At 50.3% G+C, this 25,606-nt stretch overlaps 1 protein-coding gene across 1 annotated transcript in view; it reads right to left on the bottom strand.

Annotated features, from left to right (window-relative positions):
- Window positions 1-269: 269 nt before the first annotated feature.
- The window catches only part of LOC309877356 (maestro heat-like repeat-containing protein family member 2B), a gene marked incomplete at both ends in the record, with an annotated part of 30,066 nt that continues 4,729 nt past the window's right edge, over window positions 270-25,606 (bottom strand). Inside the window, 30 exons of the mRNA XM_082758629.1 lie at window positions 270-305; window positions 412-516; window positions 13,027-13,271; window positions 14,883-14,985; window positions 15,832-15,984; window positions 16,104-16,286; window positions 16,523-16,666; window positions 16,860-16,971; window positions 17,169-17,303; window positions 18,077-18,264; window positions 18,540-18,702; window positions 18,935-19,089; window positions 19,334-19,486; window positions 19,575-19,687; window positions 20,159-20,282; window positions 20,966-21,058; window positions 21,172-21,310; window positions 21,530-21,609; window positions 21,712-21,894; window positions 22,076-22,231; window positions 22,540-22,662; window positions 22,812-22,931; window positions 23,227-23,334; window positions 23,567-23,619; window positions 24,007-24,148; window positions 24,357-24,397; window positions 24,520-24,682; window positions 24,869-24,976; window positions 25,113-25,232; window positions 25,466-25,539. Coding sequence (XP_082614755.1) covers window positions 270-305; window positions 412-516; window positions 13,027-13,271; window positions 14,883-14,985; window positions 15,832-15,984; window positions 16,104-16,286; window positions 16,523-16,666; window positions 16,860-16,971; window positions 17,169-17,303; window positions 18,077-18,264; window positions 18,540-18,702; window positions 18,935-19,089; window positions 19,334-19,486; window positions 19,575-19,687; window positions 20,159-20,282; window positions 20,966-21,058; window positions 21,172-21,310; window positions 21,530-21,609; window positions 21,712-21,894; window positions 22,076-22,231; window positions 22,540-22,662; window positions 22,812-22,931; window positions 23,227-23,334; window positions 23,567-23,619; window positions 24,007-24,148; window positions 24,357-24,397; window positions 24,520-24,682; window positions 24,869-24,976; window positions 25,113-25,232; window positions 25,466-25,539 — 3,815 coding nt within the window. The remainder of the gene's footprint in view (window positions 306-411; window positions 517-13,026; window positions 13,272-14,882; window positions 14,986-15,831; window positions 15,985-16,103; window positions 16,287-16,522; window positions 16,667-16,859; window positions 16,972-17,168; window positions 17,304-18,076; window positions 18,265-18,539; window positions 18,703-18,934; window positions 19,090-19,333; window positions 19,487-19,574; window positions 19,688-20,158; window positions 20,283-20,965; window positions 21,059-21,171; window positions 21,311-21,529; window positions 21,610-21,711; window positions 21,895-22,075; window positions 22,232-22,539; window positions 22,663-22,811; window positions 22,932-23,226; window positions 23,335-23,566; window positions 23,620-24,006; window positions 24,149-24,356; window positions 24,398-24,519; window positions 24,683-24,868; window positions 24,977-25,112; window positions 25,233-25,465; window positions 25,540-25,606) is intronic.

Raw genomic sequence — 25,606 nt, forward strand, 5'->3', positions numbered from 1 at the left:
ACTGACTGACAGGAGCCACTGCCCTGAATAACGTTGATTCAGGAAAGCAGGGAGCCTCAAGATAGGTCCATATGGAAAGAAAAGGGTTGAAGAAGAGACTTAATAAATATTAAGTTTTTCATTGTTAGTGATTCTTAAAAAAAAAAAAAAAAAAAAAAAAAAAAATCTAATCAAACAAATCACAACTTAAATCCAACTCCAGTTTGCTATCAGTTTTTGTTTTGTTTTATTTTTGGTCTGCCTAAAAAAGATTTACTGCTCAGACATTCTTATTCGGAACTCATTGCTCGTGAATCTAGTGAAAGCTGCAGAAAAGAGTTTAGTATCTTAAACTATTCCATCTACATCTGCCTCAATTCATACACCTCTGTATAACTGATTTTCAGACTGAAGTTAGAAGGATTTACATACCCTCTTCGCCTTGACTTGCTTGTTACCAAAGTTAATAGCAAATTTCTCATTGACTTTAATAGCTGTAGGTTCAACTTCATGCAAACTGCTAAACCATTCTGCTTTCTGAAACAAATGCATTTGTTTAAGACATCAAATTTATAAGACGAGAAAGTCTTAGAAGCAAGCAAAAACATTTGACAATAAGAGAGTGAAAAACGTAAAAAATATATTTGAATCAAGCATTTATTTAATAAATTTATTGTATGTTTCAAGTAATGCTTCTGATAAGTGAGCTGTCATTAATAGCTACAGTTGGACTTCTAACTCTCTGCTGATTTAACAAAACACTTAATCATGATATGTTTTAATTAACATAGGGATGGCATTGCACTGGAGGCCAGCAGATTCAGAGACATAGAGCAAGCAAGACAAAGCAGGCTTGCCCCAGAAATAGGTAATAGCAGGCAGCTGCCTGTAGGGGTGCTGAAAGCACTGTAGGGAGCATGGACATTAATAATCCTGCTACAAGAGCAGAGAAAGCAAGGCATAACAACACCAAGGAGAATATCAATCTAGCCATTTATTTTCCTCCCTCTCCTTCCTATCTGCTCACACACACACTCAGTGGAGGGCAGATGATAATATCTCGTTATCAGAATCTGAAGACAGACCAAAATGCAGTTTTTCTTCCTGACATCTGGAATGTATTTCAAACAGCTCACTGACCATCACAGGTCATTAATATGTCTAATTAAAACTAATGTCAGAACCAGGAAGAGCTATTTTTTTCAACAACCTTGGTCAGAATTTTCATAGTTTATAATTTGAAATCTAAAACTTAATATTTAAAAAATTATGCAAGCTAGTTATCCACAGTTTGCTAGAACTGTAACTCCATGATGCATATTCTATCTCCTCCTCAAATACATTCATTGTTTTGACATTTTGCCCCAGGTATTTAAAAACAACTACCATTTGTAGCATAAACATTGAAAGATGGGAATGGGGAAAAAGGTTAGGGTGGGAGTTAAGACTTGGCCTGGTTACATTTATTCGATTTTGTTTTTCTCATTAGATGACAGTGTAAGAACACATCACATACACCATGACATAAAAAGTTTTCCAAAAGTGGGAATTCAGCTTCTTGCAGTTTCAGGGGGTGGTGGAGACCAGCCGTTCTGCATTATTTACAAGAAATCTAGGCTCACTCCTTTAGCAGTTGTAATAAAACTCTTGATCCTCCTGAGAGTCACAGAGGTTAAATGTCTGACTTTCATTAGTAAAAATTAATGTTACTGTATAACTGGACAGCTCAGAGGATCATCAGATTCTGAGGACTATAGGCATCCTCGTTTTTGTTATGTTTTATTTAAGCACAGAGTAATTCTGTAGGCATTTATTCTGGAAAACCTACTTAGTTGAAATAAAAGTCAAAACATACTAAGGCAGTTCTATGAATATACTTCCACATAAACAGCTATCATGAACAATACACAATGAGTTTCTCTCTTGACCTCTCAGGGAAAGATGATGGGATTATTCCAGAGACCCATGGTCATTTTAAATGGGAGAACAGTCAAATTAATCTTTTGAATTACAAGCTAGTCTCAGACTTCTGTTCTTCAAGTCGTATGTGCAAGTGTACCATCAATCTCCGTGCCGAGTGAGCTGCCAGATCACCAGCACACTGACAGTTTTCAGATGGGGCCATACAAATCAGTATGAAGACTCTCAACAAGGAAAAGAGCATTTTGTGATGTTGCAAGGCAGAGGGACAGTGTAATTGGATCCACAGATCGGTTAGAGGACCTATAAGCCCTGCAAATGGCTTAGGAAAGATATCATGAGTCTGACAGCTGCTTTTTCTGCTCTCTCAATGGATAAATGTGAACTGCAGAAGTTCTGTCAAAGTTTAAAGGAGGACATGCACAAGACACAACTGAAAATGCATGAATTTGTGTTGCAATTTGCAAAAATGTGTCAAGCACAGATTAAGACACATCTACAAGAAATTATTCTGCACTACAGTCCCCCTTCTGTGTCTCCCTTTTCATCCCGCTGTTCATTTTCTGCACTATTTTCAGTGAAATACTTCAGTTAGGACTCTAAGATCAGTATTGCATAGGTGGAGTTGCATACTTTGAGAACTGCAAACTGTTCAGGGGTGCAATCTCTACAAGAGATCTCTAAATTACCTAAATCTCTACAAGATTTAGGTAAACTGAGCATAGCATATATTGGAAGGTGGTTCTTCATCAAATTGTATTCTGTTCAGACAGACCAAGACACAACTGTAACAACTATACTAAAATGGAACAGAGCATGTAATGTTAGAAAAGAGCATCCAGACCAGGGAGCCTAAATAGATATTTGCTCTAGTTTCTTCTTTTTTTATCAAGGCAAGTACTGGCAACAAAAAGTTGATCTAAGCAACATTATTCCACTTCTGGAGGCGTACTGTAGAATAAATCTATACTCTTCTGATGAAAATCTCATTATAAGGAATTGACTACTCATGAGTCAGAGAAAGAAAAACAGAGCAAGCCAAAAGGAAGTCTTGAAACTAATGGTTTTACTGGGAATTAGTTTCACAGTATCACATTATGTACAGAGTTAGTGAGGCTATTCTGCTCATGAAACATACAATGGAGCACAAGATTTAAGTTACCTATTCCATTACAACTTTATCTCATCTTATTTGAATTATTAGAATTATACAAAATGATGGTTTCTCTTTCTTCAGCTGGTGAGGGATAGCTTCTGATGATAAAAAAAAGATGTATTTATTTTTTTCAGATCAAATATTTTGCACAGACTGAAAATCTCTCCTCCCCAAAGATACCCTACAGAAAATATTTGGCCCAGCACCAACTCAACATCAGCTTTGTATTCCTGATTAAGATGAGTGTGTCAGGAAAGACCTGCAGAAGACTTCTTTTTCATCTCGTATTTCCTGCTGAAGCCCAAGAGTGAGCTCTTCCCAAGACACAAGTGAGATTTCTGCTCAGTTGCATTTGCTGCAGCAAATACTGGTGGCTATTCTGGCCACAGTGTGTTCATATTCCAGTGGCATTCCTCATTATTTCATTGTTTGCTTTCACCAGTACACAAGAGCTAGATAAATATTTCCTACTTTGGAAATGGATTTATTTTATTTTATTTTATTTTATTTTATTTTATTTTATTTTATTTTATTTTATTTTTGACAAAGAAGGGCCATTACACTTCCCCAGTTTTTGAAAAGGATTAATTTGCAGGAAAAAAAAAATAAAATCATTGATTAGCATACCACTATTTTCTTTGAATTGTCACATTTGTAATATTTTTTCTGTATGTTCTTTGATACACCGATTTACATAATTTCTTCAACCTATATACAGCTTTTGGATTCTACTTATTTTTCCTTCTCATGGTTACATGATAATAACTCCTGGGAAGCCTTTTTTTTGCAGAATTACAAAACAACTTAGTGCAATTAATGATATGGGGAAAGTATTAATCATCATCAAACCAGACTTCAGCAGAAAAAATAGAAATCAGATTTTGGGATGATGTTAAAGTATTCACTTTGTCTATTCAAACTACAGGGCAAGTAAAACTGTGATGTAAAATTAGACTAAGGGGAAAAGTATTTCAGCTTACCAGCGCCTGGGTTACCCTGACTTTTACTATATTTTAGTGATTTATTCTATTGACTTAATGGGCTTAATGTTAACCTTCAATGCAATCTGCGTATATGATGAACTGATATGGGTTGTCCGAAGTTTGTATACCACATTTCAATGCTGCCAAACCTGTTAATGATTAGCAGTGTACCTGTGCATTTACACATAGCTTCAGGGAAACATCTCAAACTAATGAGGTTTTGAGGATTATGTTCTGAAGCTGTTTTGTTCTTGCGGGGCTGATTTTCTTGGTCTAGAATCTTTTTGAACTGATGTCAGTCAGGACCGGACATGTCATGGAGTTTAGTCCCACTGTGTAGTAATGTTGTTAAACTTAAGTTTCAAGCACCATAATATTTTTTTTCCTTGAAGAGCCAAAGGCATTAGATATTTATCATTTACTTTGCAGTACCTTATCTTTCCACTGGGCACTCTGGAATATGAGTCAGGGTAATGAACTGCAGCAAGAGCAGCTGCGAGTCAATAGACAGCCTGCTTAATAAATGTTTATTGATTTAAATTGCAGATTGTACACGTGCATGAGATACTAAAATAATTTAAATCAGAGCTGTTTATGCATCTGTCTACACTTGGCTATATGTCTAAAATAAGTATGGCAATATTTGAAGCAAGGCAAAAGGGTTAATAGGTTGAGGGAACAGCTGGTGCTTTGCTGGGTTTCTTTTTGAAGGTGGTGATCAATTCCAGCACCCCTAGAAGGAGTTTTCTGAATATACCCCTTAAGACTGAAGACAGCTTTTGAAGTGCTCACTTTCTGTTAGTTTTCATGGACCTTTATTTTGTGCAGAAAGTACTCCAGGCCGCAGCTGGTGCAAAGAGAGGTAAAGGCACTTATGGTATGACCCAGCAACAAGTTTGGCTTTATGCCTCTCTGCTTTGTGACATATTTCCATGGCCGTACTGTTGAATTAGAAATCATTTATTCTATTCCTCAATAAGCTTGACTCTAATCAGCTAGCAGACCTACAGTGCACAGAGCTATCATAACAATTTTCTTGTATGTTTTTTGCACAGTTATAATTTCTCTTATTATTTTTCCTGACCTTCATTCTTTCTCTCTCTCCAAGTGTCTGATTCAGAGGTCTGTCACATACAGAGGACATTATTTTGTTTATTTGTGTTTATTTGTACTTTGTGTTTAAAAGCACATCTGAAAACTCTGCTTTTTAAATCACTATCTTTCAGCGGTAATTTCTGGACACTATTGCAAATAAGTACACTTCTGCATGACTGCTTTAACTGAAATAATACAGAAATAACTCAGATATAGTTCACTTGTGCGAGTACAGCCTCAGATCATCTGTTTCAGAAGTTCTCTTCCTAAGCTAAGCAGTACTTACTCCAGAGTAGTGTGCCCAGGTAGAAGTACTATTTTGTATAATTATTATTTTTTTTAAGTAACCAGCATGATCTGGTTTTGCTGAGGGACTGTATTCTGCAGTATAGCACAGTGGATCAGGTTTATGGTTATTATAATTATAATTATGCTTAGAAACGGCAACAAGTTCCTAGTTCCAGCTGATTGGTACCTTTTAACACTAGCTTGACCCCAGAGTTCATTAAGTGATCTTTCAGTTCCAGTTTTTGGCAATGGTTAGATGTTTCAGGAGGTGGGTTTCAGGAGGTAGGTTTCTGACTTTTCAAAAGATTTTAAGAGCCTTGTGCAGATTTTGGACAGCTGAAGTCACAAGCAACTGTTTCTGTCTGAAAAGTTTTCATCGTTTTTTCTCCTAGATGGGACACCACCTTATGATTCTCTATACCCAAGGTACTGCTCAAGGAAAAGAAGGATTTCAGGATGGCTGGTAATGACTGAAGTGAAGTACATTACCAGAGGGTTTCAGACTACCTGTTAGCACTACCTGTTAATTCCACTTGATTTTTAGATGGGTTCAGAGATTTGATGCCCACATTAAAGAAACTAAATCCCATAGCAAGGTGAGATGCAAGATTTCATTTGGTGTAAGAATGCCCATCATCAGCAGTTCCTCTTAATTGGCTTCACAGTTAATATAATCATGCTGATCAGAGCAGCCTCCTAGTCCTACAGCTGCATAAACTTGTGTTCTACTCAGGATGGGGGACATTGCTACCAGCCATCTCACAGTGTCATGGGCAAAGCACACAGTGTCTTCTCAGGGAGGAATGCATTTGATTTAGAGAGCTTTGTGCTGCTGGAGCTGCCCAGATGGGCTTGATTATGGTTCTAACTTTTCTCAAAGCAGCAGTCCAAAAGACAGAAGAGATGTCAGGTGGGAGGCAGTGGAAGAGCGAGAGGCTGTCATGAGACACCAGCCTCGTGAGATGCATGTTTAACCAGATTGGACACTGAGCTCCTTCTCATTTTTCTTTTAATACATTAGAATCTCATTAACTCATAACTAGTTTACATTCAGGTTTGCTTGAATTTGTTTCACCACACAGTCTTGTACACATTGCAGTCTAAAGAAGTTTCTCCTGAATCCCCATAATTATGTTGCTCACTCTGTATTTTAGATCTAAAGCTTTTGCTAGATCTTGACTTACTGAATGGTTTTATTCATATTCAAATATTCATTTATTTATATCAAGATGAATATTGTGTTAGCAAAAAGGGAAGTTTAATGGTGCCGATTTAGTTGGAGAAGGATGATACCTCTTTCTAATCATGTTGGCCAACCATTAAGTTTTGGAAACATCATCTGCCTTCCATGAGTATTTTGTACCATTCATAGAAGCAAACATTAATATCACTTAAATCAGAAGCGTGTTGCATGACTAAATTAATGTTTGTAAATTGTTCTGAAACTGTAAGATGCTAAATAGTTTGGTGCAATAATTATTGTTGCTAGTGTTAAGTGTCATCCAACTTCTGTATTACATATTCATGTCCTTTTATAAGGGAAAGGAAGCAGAATGTAATGCTCATTAATGTTTTTAAGTCCTTTATTAAGTGCTATTAGAAGTCTGGAAAAGCATCTTTCAAATACAGGGTTTAGTTCTTCCTCTGCTACTTTTGAAGTTTAGACTGTACAGAGGAGCTGTTCCCACTTCATAAACAGGTTCCTGGGATGAATTTTCAGGTATACTTATGTCTCATCTTAGGATAGTCCTAGAGATACTATGTCATAAATATGTAGAGGATGTTTGCTATCGTTTCTTATGCTGTAGATTCATGGTAAATTCCCCAGTTTATTCAGAAAGTGGCCTGCTGTGGCTCTGTCTAATGTGTTTGTTCCTTTCAGAATTCAGACTTTGTTGCTGATAGAAAATGAAACCATAGTGCAGCATTACTACACTCTGAAAGCATTAAATGGAATTCGTATTTCCTCTGTTGTTCTTTACAATGCATACTAGATTATTATATTTTTTTTTAATTCTCTGACACCAGATGTATCTCTGTCATTCATGATTTTGCTTGCCACAACAGAATTTTCTTTTGAATCAGCTCCATCACTGTTTTTGTACAATTACCTGCTATGTCCTTTTTACAGAGAGATCTTTAGGACTATGATGAATTTTCACAATGTACCATCTTTCTTACACTTTTGTTTCTCTTCAGTTCTCATGGTCACATTATACTGACCTATATTTTAGTTACTCTCTTGCTATCATTTTCTCACAGAAGATTCTGTAACACAGCTGGAAATTGAACTATCAGGAAAAGGCTTTTTTTTTTTTTTTAGTTTGAAATTAACTGTAGTTTGGGAAAAGAATAAGACAATCCCACAATCCTGTAGCTGACAAAAATCAGAATTTAGAAGAACCTGTGTACTACTGCAGGAAATTGATTGTCATTTGAGTGGCAGAAATGCCTACATGAAATGAGAAGTACTTCATCATAAGGAGAGTTCAATGGACAGGTGTATCATTAATAAACTTGAAAGGGAAAACAAATAGAAACTTAACACAGAGTTCAACTGACATACAGCATTCATACAACTGAAACGAGAATATAAACCATGTGCAGAAGTTACTGTGGAAAATACAAGTTATCCTGAAAATAAAATTTATCTTTACCATTTATTCAATAAACTGCTGTAGAACAGAGCTAATATGCTGCAAAATGATCAAAAATAATGAGGAGGACATTTTGCAAATTGCACTTTAAATAAACACAGAAAGTGTTATGTAGTTGTAACCTGAGGTGAACATAGTGACAGAGGAATCTGGAGTTCTGCTGCAATGGTTACTTGCCTCCAGACTTGTTTGGCATGCTTATTACTAGATAGATTCCTAAAAATGAATTCCACAAAAAAGTACTAAAAGTAAAGTACTGAAATCTTAAGAACATACCAAAAAGCAATTGTAGCTTGAGTACATGGAAAAATTAAAGATTATATTGTTTACAAAAAGCACCAAGAAGAGTGCAATACTTACAATAATAGTATGGATTAATACAAGGGTTCTCTAACATCATTAAAGTACAACATAACATGGTGTCAAATTTAGAAGACCAAAGGCTAGAAGTTGTTACACATTTTTGTAACAGAAATTGCTTCATAAAACAAATACCTGAAAAACCAATCTTCAAGAATTAAGAGTGGAATGAAAATTCTGCAGGCACTATACTTTAATAAGCAAATAAAGAATAGCATAGAAGTAGGAGAAGAAATGTTAACTTGTTGGATGTAGACAGTGAAAAAAACAGCAGCACAGCAATACTGGATTTTAATGAGTGCAGAAGTAGGATGTTGGATATGATGCTGCATGCATTAATAAAAGTCAAGTTGTGGGCAGCTAGCCTCTTTTTCCATTCCACATGAAAGTGTAATTCTGCTGGTTGATTTCTGTGATTTTACTGGCAGCATCTATGAGTATAATTACAGTGGGATGTTTGAAAGTAGGTGCTTCTTCCTTGTCATGAATCTTATGCTGTCCCTTCTCAGTGTAAAAAGGACAGGTTGAGCACATACCCTCACACAGTAAAGCTGACTTCCACATTGTAAATTGAATCATTCCTGAATGGCCCAGTGATTCCAGAAATGCAATTTCTGGGGTCTGTAACCTGCTTGCCTGCCTTCTCAGCAGTCTTCTGAGATGAGAACAAAGGAGTAAAAATTTCTATTGAATCTAATCTCTCACTATCACAGGTAAATGCATCATTTAATTCCTTTCATTGATGTTTTTTAACCTTTTCTATTGCTGTCCCACTGTTCCACTCCTGTTATAACATTGTTCCTTCAAGAATGTGTCTGAACTGTTTGCTCTATTAGATTCAATGGTAGGAAATGTCGTTCAGGGTACAGCTTGTGTGCACTGTATTTTGTTGTTCAGAATATGGAGGGGAAGTTTGGCTTATGCCCTTCTGCACCTGACCCTCAAGTGCAAAACAAAATCAGTTAGAAGGTCTAAGCTGCCATAAATAAAGTAGATGATCCGTATAGCCACATCAGTACTTTTTCTTTGGTTACAGAGCATCACTTTTTCATTTTGAGATATATTTTTCATTTCTTCATTAAGGCTTCTCTTCTGTATTCCATTTCTCATTTTCACCTGTATTAGTTATTCATATCCTTTATATTTCTATGATTAGCACAGACTACAACATTGTCTTTCTTTTTATCTAGCTCATTTTTACTCCAGCAGTGAAATCCACACTGATTTGACTGGAGCAAAATCTTCACTCTGCAGTAGTTTCTATAGCCTTTAATATAAATATTTCCTTTCTACAATTCACTTAGGCAGTCTTTTTTCTGGACAGTGCATAAAGATGCAGCTCATTTAGACATGGGCATCCACTTGGTTCCTACACTTTGCCCCCTTCTGAAATCGGATGTATTTTGCAAATAATGTAAGTTATTTATAGTAAATTAGATTTTTTTTTTCTATTTCACAGAATCACAGAATTGGAGGGGTTGGAAGGGACCTCAAGAGATCCTCAGGTCCAAACCCCCTGCCAAAGAAGGTTTCCTAGAGCAGGTTGCCCAGGTAGGCATCCAGACAGGCTTTAAATATCTCCAGAGAAGGAGATATGCAAGTTACAATTATTTGAGCAATTTATTTTAATTTCTTTATGTTCTTATTCTCAACTTTGTCTTTACTTCAGTATTTCAGTGCCACTTTTTCCTATCCATTAACTGCTAGTAGAATTGTTGTGGTTTAACCCAGCAGGCAGCTCATCACCACACACCCATTTGTTCATTGCCCCCTCACTGGGCTGGGGGAAAGAAATGGAAAAAGGTAAAACTTGTGGGCTGGGATAAAGACAGTTTAATAGGACAGAAAAGAAAAGGAAAATTGATGATGATGATGACGAGAAGAAGAAGAATGAAGAATCTTCTTTCTTGAAGAAATCAAGTGATGCATAACACCATTACTTACCACCCACTGACTGATGTCCATCCCAACCACATGCCGATCATGCTGGCCAACTCCCCCATTTTTGTTGCTGATCAAGACGCCAGGCATTGTGGGACATCACTGTGGGCAGCCTGGGCCAGCTGTCCTGGCTGTGCCCTCTCCAGCTCCTGGGGCACCCCAGGCCCCCTCGCTGGATGGATAGTGCAAGCAGATGTAAGCTGTAAAACCATGCCCTGCAGAGCCTGCAGATATGCCACTGGGGCTGGGAAGCTGCAATAGGGACACAAAGCCCCTGGCCTCTGGGCTTGGGCACCCATGGGACCTTGGGATGGGGCCCGGGAAAATGACTGCTCCTTGAGAAGCTCCAGACTGGGCACTGCCCTGTGCCGGGGCTTCTGGACGAGAAAACCAAGAGGGCAGAGGTGCCACCAGGCACAGGCTCCCCCTGCTCCCCCAGGGAACCCCGCTGCATCATGGTGGGGAGCCCCCAGCTCACCTCCTCGTCTTGCAGGCGCTCTAGCAGAGAAGTCGCAACAGTGGCAGAGGTCGGGGCTGCTTCAGGGACAGGCCCTGGCACCCTGCCTCTGCCCTGGCGACGTCTACGTCTGGGCCAGCAGCCCACACCTGGAAGGAAGGAAAGAACAGAGCAGGTGTCATCGGTGCTGCTGGCTGCAGGGGGCTGGAGCTGGTAGGGACGAGTCTCTTGGCCACTTTGGAGAGAAATCTCCGCAGGAGACGCAGCCCCGAGCAGCCTGCTGGGAAGGGTCCTGCTTCAGCCCCCAACCTCCCTCGCGCTGCCCCTCACCGCTAAGGGCTCTCAGCCCCTCCATCGCAGCAGGATGTCCCCAGACAGACACAACGCTCTCTCTGGGTCCTCCTCCTACCAGCCCCACAAGCAACTGGGCCACAGCTGGCACTCACGGCAGACAAATATAGGAGCCAGCTATCAGCAGACACGTTTAGGATACTATCATGTTAATGTATTGAAATGTCAGTAAGTATCGTTTTATATTTCTTCTGGCTTCTCTCGTCTTTCACTTCTAGCACTAGACATGTAAAAAGGGCCCAGCAATCTCCCCAAGGAGCCAACCTGCTAAGTTTGTAAGCATCAGCCTCAGTAAGTTTCTTATCAAACATGAACATTGGGAACAAATGCCGACTCCACACCACTGGGCCCTGGGGAACCCAAAACCCCATCTTGGGTACAGCTGGCGTGTGGTTACAGCCTGCCCTCATGGCGCTGCGGCCGTGGGCTCCACCCGCCCCACCACAGCGCCGCCAGCCCTGAGTGGCTGAGAGGTGCCTCCGGGTGCCCCGCTTGGCCCCGTGGACTCGGCCAGCCTGCTGGAACCGGCTGGAACCGGCCTGAGGCCATGCACAGACTGTAGAGCTCTGCAGCAACCAGTGCAGAGTGCAGTATAAGCCATATAAAAGCAGCATTAAATGCTATAATCATACACATAAACAGTACAAAGCGTGGTACTGGAAGAAAGCAAACTAACAGTTATTTGTAAATCCGATTAAAGTTAGGAAAGCAACAGGCATGGGATCTATAATGGCAGAAAGCGTTTCCATTTGGACCAGGCCACCAGGAAGTGTTCTTGCCAGGGTGTGCTGCTGCGAATGAACAGCAGCCGCGCACCTGACGAGTTACAGCATGGGGGCTGCACTCCCTCCCGCTTGTCTGCAAGGTCTTGAAGCTGTAGTGGGTTTATGTGGCAAGGTTTTGGCAGCAGGGGGCGGTAAGGGTGACTTCTATGAGAAGAATCTAGAAGCATCCCCATGTTAGGTAAGGGCCCCACTGCTGACCAGAGCCAAGCCAGTAAGTGATGTTGTTTGTGCCTCTGTCGGAGCATATCTAAGAAAGGGGAAGAAATAAAAAAAAAAAAAAAAAAAAAAAAAAAGTAAAAGGTGCCACAAAGCAGCTGGGAGAGAGCGGGAGAGGACAGAGGAACAGCCTTGCAGGTGCCAAGGTCAGTGAAGGAGGAGGGGGAGAGGTGCTCCAGGCGCTGGAGCAGAAGTCCCCTGCGGCCTGTGGTGAGGACCACAGTGAAGCAGGATGTCCCCCTGCAGCCTGTGGAGTACCACGGAGGAGCAGGTGGCCCTGCACCGACAGAGGCTGTGGCCTGTGGAAGACCCCTGCTGGAGCAGATTCCGGGCTAGACCTGTAGCCCGTAGAAATACTTCTCTTAATGCCCTTCTAGCTGTATAGGAGTCATATGTTTCTGTCAAGCTTACAGCTTAGGAAAGCCAAGGATTGCAGTAACTGTAGTAGAACCTCTGAGCTGGTATCCTGTAGGAAAGCTCTGGCAGAGGCCTTGTTAAGCTTTGTACTGCTCAGTATGATTCTGTTACACAACAGAAAGTTTTGAGAAAGGGAAGAAAATAGTCCAAATTTTTTTGAAAGCTGTTTTGGCCATAAAACAAAGTAAGATCAAGGGACCTGCACAGAAGATCCAGTGTTTAGGAATAAAATGGCAAGAGGGTTTTCACAAATCAGAGCATGGTTGGGATTGGAAGCCCATCCTGTGCCAACACCCTGCCGTGGGCTGGGACACCTCCCACCAGACCAGGTTGCCCAAAGCCCTGTCCAGCCTGGCCTTGAACACCTCCAGGGACAGGGCATGCACAGCCTGTTTCTGTGCAGCCTGTTCCTGTGCCTCACCACTGTCTGCGTAAAGCGTTTCTTCCCAGTGCCTAATCTAAATTGACCCTGTTTCTCCACAGCTGAGGTACAGGCCTGCAGGGAGGAATAGAGACTCTCTTTGCACTGCAGGGGCTGTTCAGCCATTTCATCCGTGTGCTCCTCCCTGTCTTCCCAGGTCACTACTGGCAATGAGTTGGCATACGACGATGGCGTGCTTGGTGCAGACTTCTCCACGTGCGTCACGTGCACTTGACTTCCTCTGGCTGCCCAGATAAACCACCTCAAGCTTGGCTCACTCCCTAAGGTACAGTATACACCTACCTCCCACTTCTTGGTTAGTGCTTCGGTAATGCGATTATTGCTTCGGTAGCACATAGAAAAGCACCCCAGGTGCCCAAACAGATGTCAAGCCCCATGACTGAGTTGCTGATGTTGCCATAACTCCCTACATCGCCCTGGGACACAAGGAGGGCTGGTGTGCCATTGCGGCATGCTGTAATGGTGCTGCGGCCGTGGGCTCCACCCACCCTGCCACAGCGGTGCTGTCAGCTCTGAGTAGCTGAGAGGTGTCTCCAGGGGCCCCAGTCTGTTGGGGAACCATCCGGAACAGGCCAGAACAGACCCAACCTTGGATCCCTCAGGGCCGCTCCTGCAGCCCCCTGCAACCCAGCCCTCGCCCCCTGCCCCCAGCGTGAGGTGGGAGGACGGGGCAGGGGGACGGGGCCAGGTCTCAGCCCAGAGGGGCCGAGCAGCAGCGGTGTGCTGGGCCCTGCCCCGCTCTCCCCTCGCCCAGCCTGGCTGCGGCTGCCGTCAGGCAGCTGAGGTGCTCCGTCCCCCCGGCATCACCCGTGCTGGCTGCTCCCCTCCCAGCCTCGTCCTGCACAGGGATGGAAACGGTTCTGATCCCTTCCCATCCCTGAGGACTGGGGCACTGCCCGCAGTGCCCACCTTGACGACAGGAACGACATTTGCTTTCTCCAGTTTGTCAGCAGCCTCTTCTGATCGCGGTGACATTTGATGGCTAATCCTGGGAGGCCTCACGGTTAGGTCCACCAACTGCTTCAGAACCCTTTTGTGCATCCTGCCAGGCTTTTCCCCACAGGCCCCAACGTGCCCCCCTGGCCCTACGAAAAAGACCCTTTGTCCGCAGAGGTGAGGCCACGTTGAGTTGGATTTCCCCAAGGACACAGCGAGCGGTGAGACTATATACAGAGTTTTATTGCCCACAGGGTGCCACAGTCACAGAGGGCCTTGTCTGCCATCTCCACACTCGGGTGTCCTCAGTTCTGCTCAGGCCCTGGAAAGCTGCAACAAGACAGACAGAGCTGTGAGCAGCCAGCCCAGGCTGTGAGCTGTGCCCCCTGCCACCCTTGAGCTGCTCCCCCATGGCTGGCCGGCCGCTGGTGCTGGGCATTTGCCGCGCTGCTTCTGGGCTCTGACCTCTGCCCAGACCCACGGATCCGGAGCTCAGCCCCATGTGAACCAACCTGCTATGTGACGGAGCCTCATTCCCTTCTTCTCCTTGCCAGGATGTCAGCTAAAGGACAGAGCAAAGAGGCAAACATCAGAGCACCGCTCCACAGCCCTGGCTTCCAGCCCTGCCCTACAGCTGGGACACATGCTTGGGGAACCACTGTGCCAGGCTCTACAGATCACGACTTGATGGGTGCTAAAGCTTTTGAAGGAACTCAGAGGCAGGTTGCAAGGAAAAGCCCTGCATCCCTGTGTACCCCATCTTCAGCCCATGGGACACAGCACGGTGTCTGCCCTGTTCTGCAAAGGCAGGGCCCGGAGGAAAGAGGACAGAGAAAGCAGAGGCCCCTACAGCTCTCTGGTCAGGAAAGGGAGTGGGAAGTTCCAGTGCGGGCTCTCACCAAGGATTTCGAAGGTCGATATGTGCAGCCTCTGACCGTTCTCTAGGCAGCCTCTCCTGGCCACGGTATGGAGCCTCTCCAACATGCTGGGGGCGTATCTGGCCTAGGGCAAGACAGGAAGGCACAAGTTCACGGGGGTCCAAAAAGATGCCTTCTGTTGCCCCTCAGCCAGCTGGCTGGGTGGGCCGCAGGGGGAAGGGGAGAGGCAGTGGGTGGCCAGGAGGGATGGCCATGTCCCAGTCCTGGCCAGCCCCACCTGCATCACCGCGCACTCCCCCGAGGGAGCCAGGGCAGGGCCGCAGGGCCCTGATGTCTCGCTGGAGCACAGCTTACTTACCAGGTAACTGCAGACCGCATCCTGCAGCTCTTCTGCACCCAGCCTCTTGCAGAGAGAGGTGATCTCCTGTGGCCGACTCAGCCCCATAAATGGAGCACAGCGTTGGAAGGTGATCTTGCACATCTGAAGAAGAGAATTGTGCCGTCATTCCTCCTCCACCAGCGTGTCTGGGACCTGCCCAGGGAGCTCAGCCAGCCATGTGCTGCTGAGCTCCACCTGGCGGGGGGCTGCCCGAGGGGCACTCGCTGGCAGGGGAATGCACTGGCGGCAGCAGAGGGGACCTGCTCCATCCCTTAGGCCGGCACCCGACCCAGTCCTGATGCCTGGCAGCCGAATCCGTGGGCTTGCTCCCCACTGCCCGCTCCCAGGGGAGCAGCAGCTGTGGGATGCAAAGGCAGGCACGAAGGTGCGTGGCCAGAAAAAGGGCCCAGAGGCCTGAGATGGTCCTGCCAGCGATGCTGGTAAGACTGCCCTGGGCAGCACAGCGGAAGGCTCTCTGGAACACTTTTAGGGGGGATCTGCAGAGACGCCCAGCAGCTGCTGAGCAGGCAGGAGTGGCAGAACGCCTTGCAGCTTTCTGTGGCTTTGGGAGCAAGCTGCAAGGGCACTTACGCTGGCAACTGCGGAGTCGGGATCCCGGAGGTGCAGGAAAAGGCTGACCCATGTTTCCGCCACTTCTCTGGCAAAGAACGACCGCTTGCTCGAGGCTGAGGAGGCCAGGACTGAATAGAGGCGCAAGGCCGAGTAGCGAAGGTACTCTACTTCCTGCAACCAGAAAGCCCTTTGTTAGCTGGGTAATGAGGCCGAAGCAGACATTCAGCCAGCAGAGGCCATGCAGGCGGCGCGTGCAGGCCCCTGCGGCAGGAAGAGCTGGGTTCACTCACAGACTCGAAGAACATCTTGGTGGACTGGACGATGTCTTCAAAGGCCGATCCCAAGTTCACCGCCTGCAGCACCCTCACGAGCTCAGCTAGCGCCAGCATGCTTTCTGCAACCACCTCGGGACAGGCAGTGTCCTCCAGGCTCTGTTGCAGCACCTGGACGACTTGTCTCCCGTGCTTCTGCATCTGCAAAGCCAAAGACGTGCACAGACTTAGGGCTCTCCCTGCCTCCAAGGGCTGCTCTTTATTTACGTGGCTGACAGGTCTGTTCCAAAGCACTGTTACTCTGACATTTGGCACCCAATTTTCCCTTGGCAGCCCTGCTTTTGCCTTTGCCGCTCTGTCCAGGCCCTTGAAGCAGCTCTCCCCCGGGGTCTTGCTAGGGAGGGGCTGCAGTCAGAGCGCAGGGAAATCTGTCTCACCTCCACGGGCATGCTGCCAGCTGCGTTGCCCAGAGCTCTCGCTGCCAGCTGCCTTATGGTGCTGCTTCGGTGGTGTGCTTTCTCAGCCAAGACACGCAGAGTCTTCGGGATGTTCCTCTTCTCAATAGGCGGCTCCTTCATCAGCTGCAAGAGAGCAACACAGCCACGAGAGTCAGGACACAACCTCAGCCCAGGCACAGCACACCAACAGGCTTCGGACAAAGGAGTCTCGATGGTGACGCTTTCTTCTCACCTCTCCCCACAGAAAGAGGCAGCCCAAGCAGCAATCTCTTTCAGAAAAGCCCTGGGGAGCCCCCCTGCCCTCCTACTGCCTCACCTCAGCAAAGAAAGCCATGGCCGTCAGCTGCAGGTTTGCTGATGGGTAGCGCAGCCACTGGGAGAAGCTCTCAATCAGCTCCCGGGAGATGAGCTGGGCACGGACCAGGACACTGCACAAAGAGCACAAGGGGCAACGCCCGGTCAAGTGGGAAGGCTGCAGGCTGCCACCGCGGACTTCCCCTCCTCCAGCACAGGCGCTGCTCTGCCCTGCACAGAGCTCCCTGAGCACGCAGGAAAGGGCCCCGGCAGCCATTCCCCTGGGCGCAGCCACCGAGAGGAAGGCGACATGCTGCCCTGGGGCTCTCACCTCGTCAGGAGGCTCATGCCCTCGGCATGAGTGCAGGGGCTCTCCAGCATCGCCGACATTTTCTGCCTCCAGAACGGCGTCAGCCAGTCCTCAGCGCATTTGCTCAGCACTGACATTAGAGTTTCGCAGAAAGGCCTGGGGAAAGAGCAAGAGCCAGACAAGTCTCAGATCAGAGCAGTGTTCCGCAGGGGAAGACTTAGCAGAGCAAGAATGCTCAGCAGCTTTACGAGCCGCTTCTTCACTCATCCCAAGCTCCATCGAGGGAGAGGCAAAGAACCGCAGAGGCAACGCTCTGTAGCCACCAAGTCTGTCTGTAAAGCTGGCCAAAAAAGCAACTGTCTTTTTTAGCCCTGGCAATGCCCCAAGCCACTTACAGAAGGCCAAAAGCCAGGGCCCCCAGGATCAGTCGATGGCAGGGAGGAGAGAGCGCCCTGCGGCAAGGTGCCCTCTTGTGTTGTGGGGGGACTGATCTGAGCACTCGAACCTCCCCAGGGAGGCAGCACCGCCTGAGTGTAATGCTTGGTGCACGCTGACAGGCCGGGAATTACACTGGCAGAGCCTCCATGGCAGGAAAGCACAGCTGCCCATGGCCAGAGCTGGGCCACAAACCCTGCGAGGATGTGGCAGCTGTGCTTGTGCTCCCTGGCAGTCACCGCCCAGGAAGACCCTCAGCACACAGACATCTCTACCGCAAGGAAAACAAACTTTGCACAAGCCATCGTGCAATAATGACAGCCTGCCCGAGAGAAAAACAGAGAAAAGAAGCCCCCAAACAAACAGGGATGGGAGGAGAAAAGCAAATCTGCAGCCTCAAGTGGCCTCACGCCTAGGAAGCAGGACAGGAAACAGACAAACATGCTTGGCTAAGCCATTCAAGCCCCCCTTGCCCTGCCCCTCCTACTCCTGACCTGCACACGTTGCCCTCTTGCTGCTGATCCTCAGCGTGCCCTCTCCAGGGGCTGAGGGGCACAAACAGCATCTCTTCCCCCAGTGCCTTGCTGAGCTGCAGCAGGAGCCGAGGGAGGAGAGAGGGAAGCAAGCTCTGGACCCCCTCCTTGGACTGCACGGACACCATTTCTGAGATGACACAGGTGACCTGCAGGGAAATGAGACCACCCGAGAAGCACCCGTTAAACAAGAGCTTTGCCACCAGCCGCGGCCCGCTGGCTGCCTGCACGCCCCGTATCCGGGACAGCCTTGCAGCCTGGGAGCAGTGGCTGTCCCGGCCGTCCCGAACTGCTAACGCTGAGACACTGCAGCAGTGTCCTGGCAGTGTCCAGAGACGCTTGCAAAGGGCACCCAACGCCTCAACGCCTTGCCCTCGCACTGGGAGTGGGGGAGCAGACGCAAAGCCTCTGCCACTGAACGTACAGTCAAGGACTCCGCAGAAGGCTGGTGGGCGTGCAGCCTGCGACTGGACAAGCTGGGCTGGGAGCTGTCATCTCCCACTCTCTTCAGCTTCCTCGATAAGCGCTTCAGCACACCGATGCCAATGCTGTCTCTCCCCAGAGTCCTCCACAGCTCCAGTGTGTTTCTGCCAAGAGATGTGCAACCGTGAGCCCGTATGTTCTGTGACCTGGGATGCCTTCACCTCATGCTTCTTCAGCAGCCGGGCTGAAGATGCCCGGTTCCTACCAGCGCTACAAGCACACCTCCGACAGTTGGGTGGAGGAGAAGGAGCTGCTGCTTCACTTGGATCGCCCTAGGGGAGGCAAGCTACGGCTCTCTGAGCCCAGCAGGAAAGGGAGTAGCGCATGTACATGTACCTGTCCACAGGCACAAACTTCTGGAGGATGACGTTAATCGTGAGCTCCTCGTGATGGCGGGCCAGGATCAGCACCGCATGGTGCACGAAGTACATGAATGAGGTCTCCCACATGGACTGTGTGCAGGTGTGCAGGATGGAGAGGATTCGTCGCACCTGAAAGAAGCAGGGGAGAAAGAACGTCTGGGCACGTCCTGGCTTCTACGGGAACATGGACGTTCAGCCCATGAGCCACACCTGCTCCCTTGCCACGCTTTCACGCTCTAAGGCGAAATTTCACCCCTAGCACCCTGCCCAAGCCCTGCCTCTGCACCGAGTGCTTCTTTAGCACAGCAACGGCAAGATGTGTGGTGCGACAGCCAAAGCGAGAAAGTCCAAGGCATGGACAAAGGTCTCTTACGTCTGGACGAATGTCCTTTCCACATGTCTCCAGAAAGGTGAGCATCCAGTTGCCTGCAGCACGCACGCGGCTTCCTCTGGCACGCCGGAAGGGCTCCTTGATGGCATTCATGAAGTCTGTGGCCTGTTCTTTGGGGAAGTTTTTGCAGACGATCTGGAAAGTTGCAAGGAACAGGAGAGATCCCGTCACGGCTTTGCTCCAGCTCTTCAGGACATAATGCAAGCTTGAGGGCACTCTTTACCTCTGCGATTTGGATGGAGGTCTGGAGCTGCTGAGATGCGTCGCTGCGAGCACTCAGCCCCTCACACAAGCTTGCAGGGTCGTCTGTCTCCAACACCCTGTTCGTGGCCTTGGCTGGAACGAGCACGGGGAGAAAAGGGGAGTCACACTTTGGGAAACTGAACTTCCCTTCCCAGCCTCTGCTGAAGGGGGACCAGGGGCCAGGGGAGTCAGTCTTGAACTCGGTGCAGCGGGATGTCCCTTGCCAGGTTCTGCCGCTGAGAAAGCCTGGGCTGCACAGAAAAGACCCTTCTTTTCCCTGGAGGTACTCGTTTCAGGGGCTGCAGGCCTCTGCTGTCAGCAGCAGGGGTGGCCCTGAGTTCCCCTGGCTGCAGGAAACGCTGCTGGCAGGTGGCCCTGGGTGGCCCTCTGCCAGGATCCCTCCCCAGGTGGCTGGGGAGGTGGAGGACGAACAGGGTGGGGACAGGACTGCAGCCGAGCACCGTGCCTCTCCTTTCCCTCCTGGTGGCAGGGCCCAGCCCCCGCGATCCTGGTAGGGCCAGGCGGGGCAGAGGGCCGGCAGGCGCCTGCTCTACTCACACTCACCTTGGATGTGGAGAAGGGAGCTGAGGCAGGCAGCGGCCAGCTGGCAGGAGCTGGTCGTGGGCTCACAGGTCAGAGGCCCCAGCAATCCCGCCAAGGCGCCAAACGGCAGGTAGGCACCTCTTGTCTGCAGGGGCGAGAGGAAGAACAAGGGCTGTAGGTGGCCCCAGCACTCCCTTGTGTCTCCGACCCGCGCCCTGCTCAGGCCAGGACTGGGCAGAGGGGCCTCCCCATAGCGCTGTGCTGGGGGACCCGACAGCCCGTGCACAGCTGGGCAGAGCTGCCCTGCCAGGCCCCCTTCCGGGTGGTTGGGGAGGGAGCAGGGGGCACACGGTGGGCATCCTTCCTCACCTGAAAAGCGACTCCATCTCTGCAGTCCTCCAGCAGCTGGGCGCAGACCTGCAGGGCCCTCTTGCACACCCACGGATTGTCCAAGGAGAGCCAGAACCACAGGACCTGGGGCAGAGCAGCTCTGTCTCCCAAGGGCCATCTTTCCCTTCCCGCCATTCCTCTCCATTTCCCTCCCTTCCTGGCACTTTCCTTGAGGGTTCTGCCCTGCGGCACTGCCCCACTCTCTTCAGACACACATGCTCCCACCCAGGAGCTTTTCCCTGCAGCCAGCCAGCCAGGAGCCGCCTCTTGGCTTTCCCCCCTGCAGGGCCCACTTCTTTGCCTCCCCGAGCTCACAGTCACCTGGCATGGCAGCAGGAGGTTCCTGCTCCTCTGCTAATTCCCCAGGGACCCCAGAACTCGCAGGGTCCCCACTGGTGACAGGAGGGATGCTTGCCCCATCACCCCATGGATACTCACGTCGACGATGTCTACCAAGTCGACAGGGCTTGGCTTTGTCTTGAGCAGGACTGCCATGAGCCGGCCCAGAGCCTTCGTGGCCATGTGCAGGGACTGAAAGCGCAGGAGAGGGACGGAGATGCAGGATCACGGCTGCTGCCAGCACACAGCTTGTGCTGGGGAGGGGTCCTGACCGAGAGGTGGGCAGGGAAGGGACAGCAAGTTACCTGGAGCTGCAGCACTGCCTGCTCTGTGTTCCCAATCTCCCCAATCTGCTCAGCCGCTGAAGGAAGTGGCAGGATGGCCCGGCAGCAGTCAGACAGCAGGCTGCAAATTTCCATGCTGCTGAAAGAGATCTCCAGCTTGCTGGCAAGGGGAAAAAGGAAGACGAGGAAAGAAAAAAATAAAGAAAAAGAGGAGTTACTAGCGCTCTCCAGAGAGGGTCAAATGGCATCTGGGCTTGTCCTCATCGACAGCCCCAAATCCAGCCAGCCTAGGCTGTGGCAGTGATTGCTGCTCTTTGGGAACTCCCCGACAGGAGGAACGTCATCCCGCCTCACAGCCCCTGCCGCTCCTCGCTCTTACCTCCACTGCTCCAGGGCCAGAATCACCTTCAGGTGCAGTGACGTTGCCGGGAAGACCCAGACAGTCGTCTTCATCAAGTTCTGCAAGTCCCACCCAGAAATTTGCAAAGTGGGCATTGGGCACAGGAGAGCTCTTGCACCCTGCCCGGGGATGGGCACTACTGCCAGACACTGGGCACTCACCTGCAGGATCAGCAGCAGCTTGTGCTTCAGGACAGGATGGAAGCTGCCCAAGTTACCCACACCTTGGATGGCACGGCCGACCTCAAGGATGCTCTGCACCACGGCAAGATTTGTCTGCAAGTTCTGGGGCCCAAGAGAGAAGAAAACACTTGGAACTGGAGGAACTGGAGGAAGGGCCATGGGCTGCAAGAGGAACATGTGCACGCGGGGGCAATCTAGGGGAAGGGCTTGGATCTTCGTGCTGGGACAAACCATTCCTCGGGGGACCTTTAGAAAGAGACGGCCCGTCTCAGTGTGCCCTAGCACAGAGGGATTGGAGCTGGGGCACCCAGCATCCCTGCCCCTGCACGCCCCGAGCTCTCACCTGGCTGCTGGAGACGGAGAGCAGCAGGATGTTGCCCACGATGTCTGCCTCCACATTGGCGAGCAGCTGTTCCTTGGAGGCACGCAGTGCCATGCTGCTGTGGGCGAGCATGACAGCACTGCAAGTGGCCTCAGCTCTCCTGCTGGCCTGGGTCATCTGCGTTGCAAGAGATGCTGTGAGACGTCCGCCCGATGGCCCCCCACACCCCACGATGTCCCCTCCCCTGGGATCCCGAGGCAGGAGCTGCCCTGCCCCTGCACCAGCTTCTTCTTTCCCCGGGCACGTCCTGGCAGCTCCTCAAGCTGCTCCCCCAGCTCTCGGTGAGCTCTGGGGCCAGGAGCTGTTCCGAGCCTGCAGCTTGGGTGCTCGCACAGGGCTGGGCCAGAAGGGCACAGCCTCTGTCACGGTGCAGAAGTGAGAAGCAGGTGGAAGAAAGCCAGGGAGTGAAACCCCAAACACCTCACCTGCCTGCGTCTGGAAACCCTAAAGCTCCGGCCACTGCACGAGGTGGCAGCAAATGTTGTTAATGTCTCCAAGACCAGGCGGAAGTGGCTGTCGGCAGCTTGGCAGACGAGAGAAATGATTCCCTGCAACAAAAGACCGAGGGACAGTTGGCACAGGCCCAGGCGTTCAGTCATGGCCAGCCACAGTGGTGGGCAGCGATGAGGAGCTGGAAAAGGCCTGGATCAGGGCCGGGAGAAGCCCTTTCCCCCAGGGACAGAGCAGGGAAGCTCACCTGGGCCTCAGAGGGCTCCTCAGGTTGTGCTTTTGTCAGATGTTGCAGCAGGTTCTCTTGGACATGTGGGAGTTCCTGACAAGCTCCCAGCGTCGTCCCAAGAGCCTTGTACAGGAAAGCCTGCAAGGGAAAAAGCCGAGCCCGAGATGCAGCAACAGCCTGGCATGCTGCAACGGGGCCAGAGCAGGACAGGCGCCAGCGCACGGGGAGCAGCCGAGCCCGGACAAAGGGATGGGCTTTAGCCAGCCCCGCTCAGCACGGAGGGAAAGGCCATGGGGGGCAAGGGCTGGGGAAGCAGCGCAGACAGCCCTCGCGGGCAGAGCACCGCCTGCAGCCCCAGCCCCAGCCCCAGCCCCGCATGTGGGCGGGGGCCCCGTGGCTGTGCTGCCAGGGGAGAGCCAGGCAGGGAACCAACCTTCTCCCCAGAGCTGCTGGGAGAGCTGTCCAGCCGCTGGCTCAGCGCACAGCTCAGGCGCTTGGTCCAGGCGTCGTCCCCGATGGTTTCCAGGGATGCCCTCAGGAACTGCAGGAGAGAACAGGAGAGGAAGCGAATGCTTCTTGGCCTTTGACAAGCAGGAAGAGGCAGCGCCAAGGCACACGGCCACGCCAGAGTGGCATTCCATGAGAGCTGTGGCCCGTGTGAGAAGGGAGAGACTCCTCGAGGCAGGCAGGAGGAGGCGCGGGGTGCCTAGGAAACACCCCTGCCAGCTGGGGAAGGCCACCTCTATATGCTACGCCTCCCAAGGCTGCAGTACCTGAAGCAGACGGCGCTCCCACTCGGCAGAGTCTGGGATGTTCCCCTTTCCTCCTAGAAAGTCGGCAGAAGAAAAAAAACCTTGCTTGGGACCAAGCCACAAAAGAAGAGCTGCTGCAAAGCTGGCCTGGCCCAGGGAAGCTGGTGGCTGCACCCGCTCCAGAGGCAGCCGTCCGTCCGTCCCTCCCCACAAGCACCGCCCCAGCAGGGCCATGGAGGTGCCACCAGGACCAGCATGCTGTCCAAGGGGACGGGAAGGGCCCCATCCATGCGCCGGGACGAATGGATCGCTGTGGGACCGCTCCCCCCAGCTTCAGTGCTGGCTCCCTGGCAGGGAAACGGCAGCAGAACAAGCACCGGGCACCAGGCGGGGACTCCCCTTAGCCATGCTGGGAAGCTGACTTGCCATGCCCTCCCTCCCCCTCCCCACCAGCACTTTACCTTGGAGGTACTGCAGCAGCAGGGGAATCTCGGTGTTCCACGTGGCCCCCACAGCTCCGTGGATCCTGCTGTGGAGGCTCTGCATCACCACCAAGGCAGCAGCTTGGAGTTCGCTGCCCGCAAAAGGAGACCCCGCCACCACCTGAGTACAGAGAGCAGAGAAGCAGGGTCGCTTCTGCCGCACGAGCCGCGACTTCTCCCCTGAAGGAAGCAGCTCGGCGCTACCCCGGCTGCTCCCTCCCCAGGGCTCTTGGCAGCAGCCTCGAAAGCATCGCTGCCCCGGCCTCTCTGGATGTCGCTGCCCTGTCCTGAAAAAAACTCTTTTGTTCCCTGGGGGCCCCACTACTCACCAGCAGGCGAGCCAGCAAGTTCTGTGGAGTCAGCGTTGTCTCTGCGGAGAGAAAGAAATGCTGGGTGAGATGCCGAGCCACACCGTGCCCTGCCACGCTGACGTCCCTGCAGGACGCAGACACGGAGCTCAGCAGAGCTCACTGGGGGAGTTGCTACTCCTACCTTGCAACAGGGAGTTGAGGACGTCGGGATCCAGCTCTTGATGATCACGCCCTGCTGTTAGCTCATTTGTCTCAGCCAGGGCGTGGAGACAGTGCGAGAGGGGGATCAGCATGCCCGTGTACTTGGCTGGCATCACATACATCAGCAGCCTCGGCCACAGGAGCTGTAGGCAATGAGACAACTCAGCCCGTCAGCACTTCTGCCTCAGCTCAGAGCTGGGGAGGATGGTGTGCATCTCCCGGAGCACTTCAGAGCATGCTGTGGGAGAGCTTTCAGGTGTGCAAAGGGCTCTAGGAACAAATGGCCTGAAGAGAGGAGAGGAGCAGCAGCAGGACAGAGCAGGACTTACTTTGGCCATCCCTCTCACAGAGATGTCCAGGGACCCCAGGACGTCCATGCACAGCCCTTGGAGACCTCCTTCTTCCTGGGCTTCCTGGGCAGACAGGAGTCCTGCAGCCTGCAAGACAACATTGGGAACCCCCCGCTTGCTCTCAGTTCCTGCCCCAGAAGGCTCAGGCGTGGCCCCAGCAGGCTCCCATGCCAGCCTCCTGGCAGCACATCTCCCCAGGGAAGATGCTGCATGCTGTCCTTACCCTTCTGCTCGAGCTCTGGCTGAACTCGCTGAAGATGTATCCCACAACGTCCCATGCTGAGCAGCTGTGGACATTGGCACTGAGCAGATCCCTGATGAAGTGCAGAACTGCCCTCCTCACCTGCCAGGGGTCAAGCATGGTTAGCACAGGGACATGGGGACCTGCCCATGCTGGCAGCGGCATCACCTCTCGCCGTCAGCCCTCCCTCCAGTAAACACGAAGGAGCGGGGCAATGGCTGTCTAGGTCAGAGCCCTTCTAGTCCAGCCTTGCCAGGCTCTGCCTCTGCCCTGAGGGAAAAGGTTTCTCTCCCACCCCGACCCCAATGGCACAGTCCCTTCCCAAAGCAGCTCACCCGGATGCTGGGGTCCCTGCACACACACTTGACAGCCTCCACCACCTGGGGCAGCTTCTCTGCCATCGCGGGCTCTGCAAGAGATGCAGTGAGGCATGCGTGGAGGCACAGCCCAGCAGGCAGAAGAGAGCCCTCCGAGCC

This window comes from Aythya marila, assembly GCF_965140915.1.
Source record: "Aythya marila genome assembly, chromosome: 4".
Lineage (NCBI taxonomy): Eukaryota > Metazoa > Chordata > Aves > Anseriformes > Anatidae > Aythya > Aythya marila.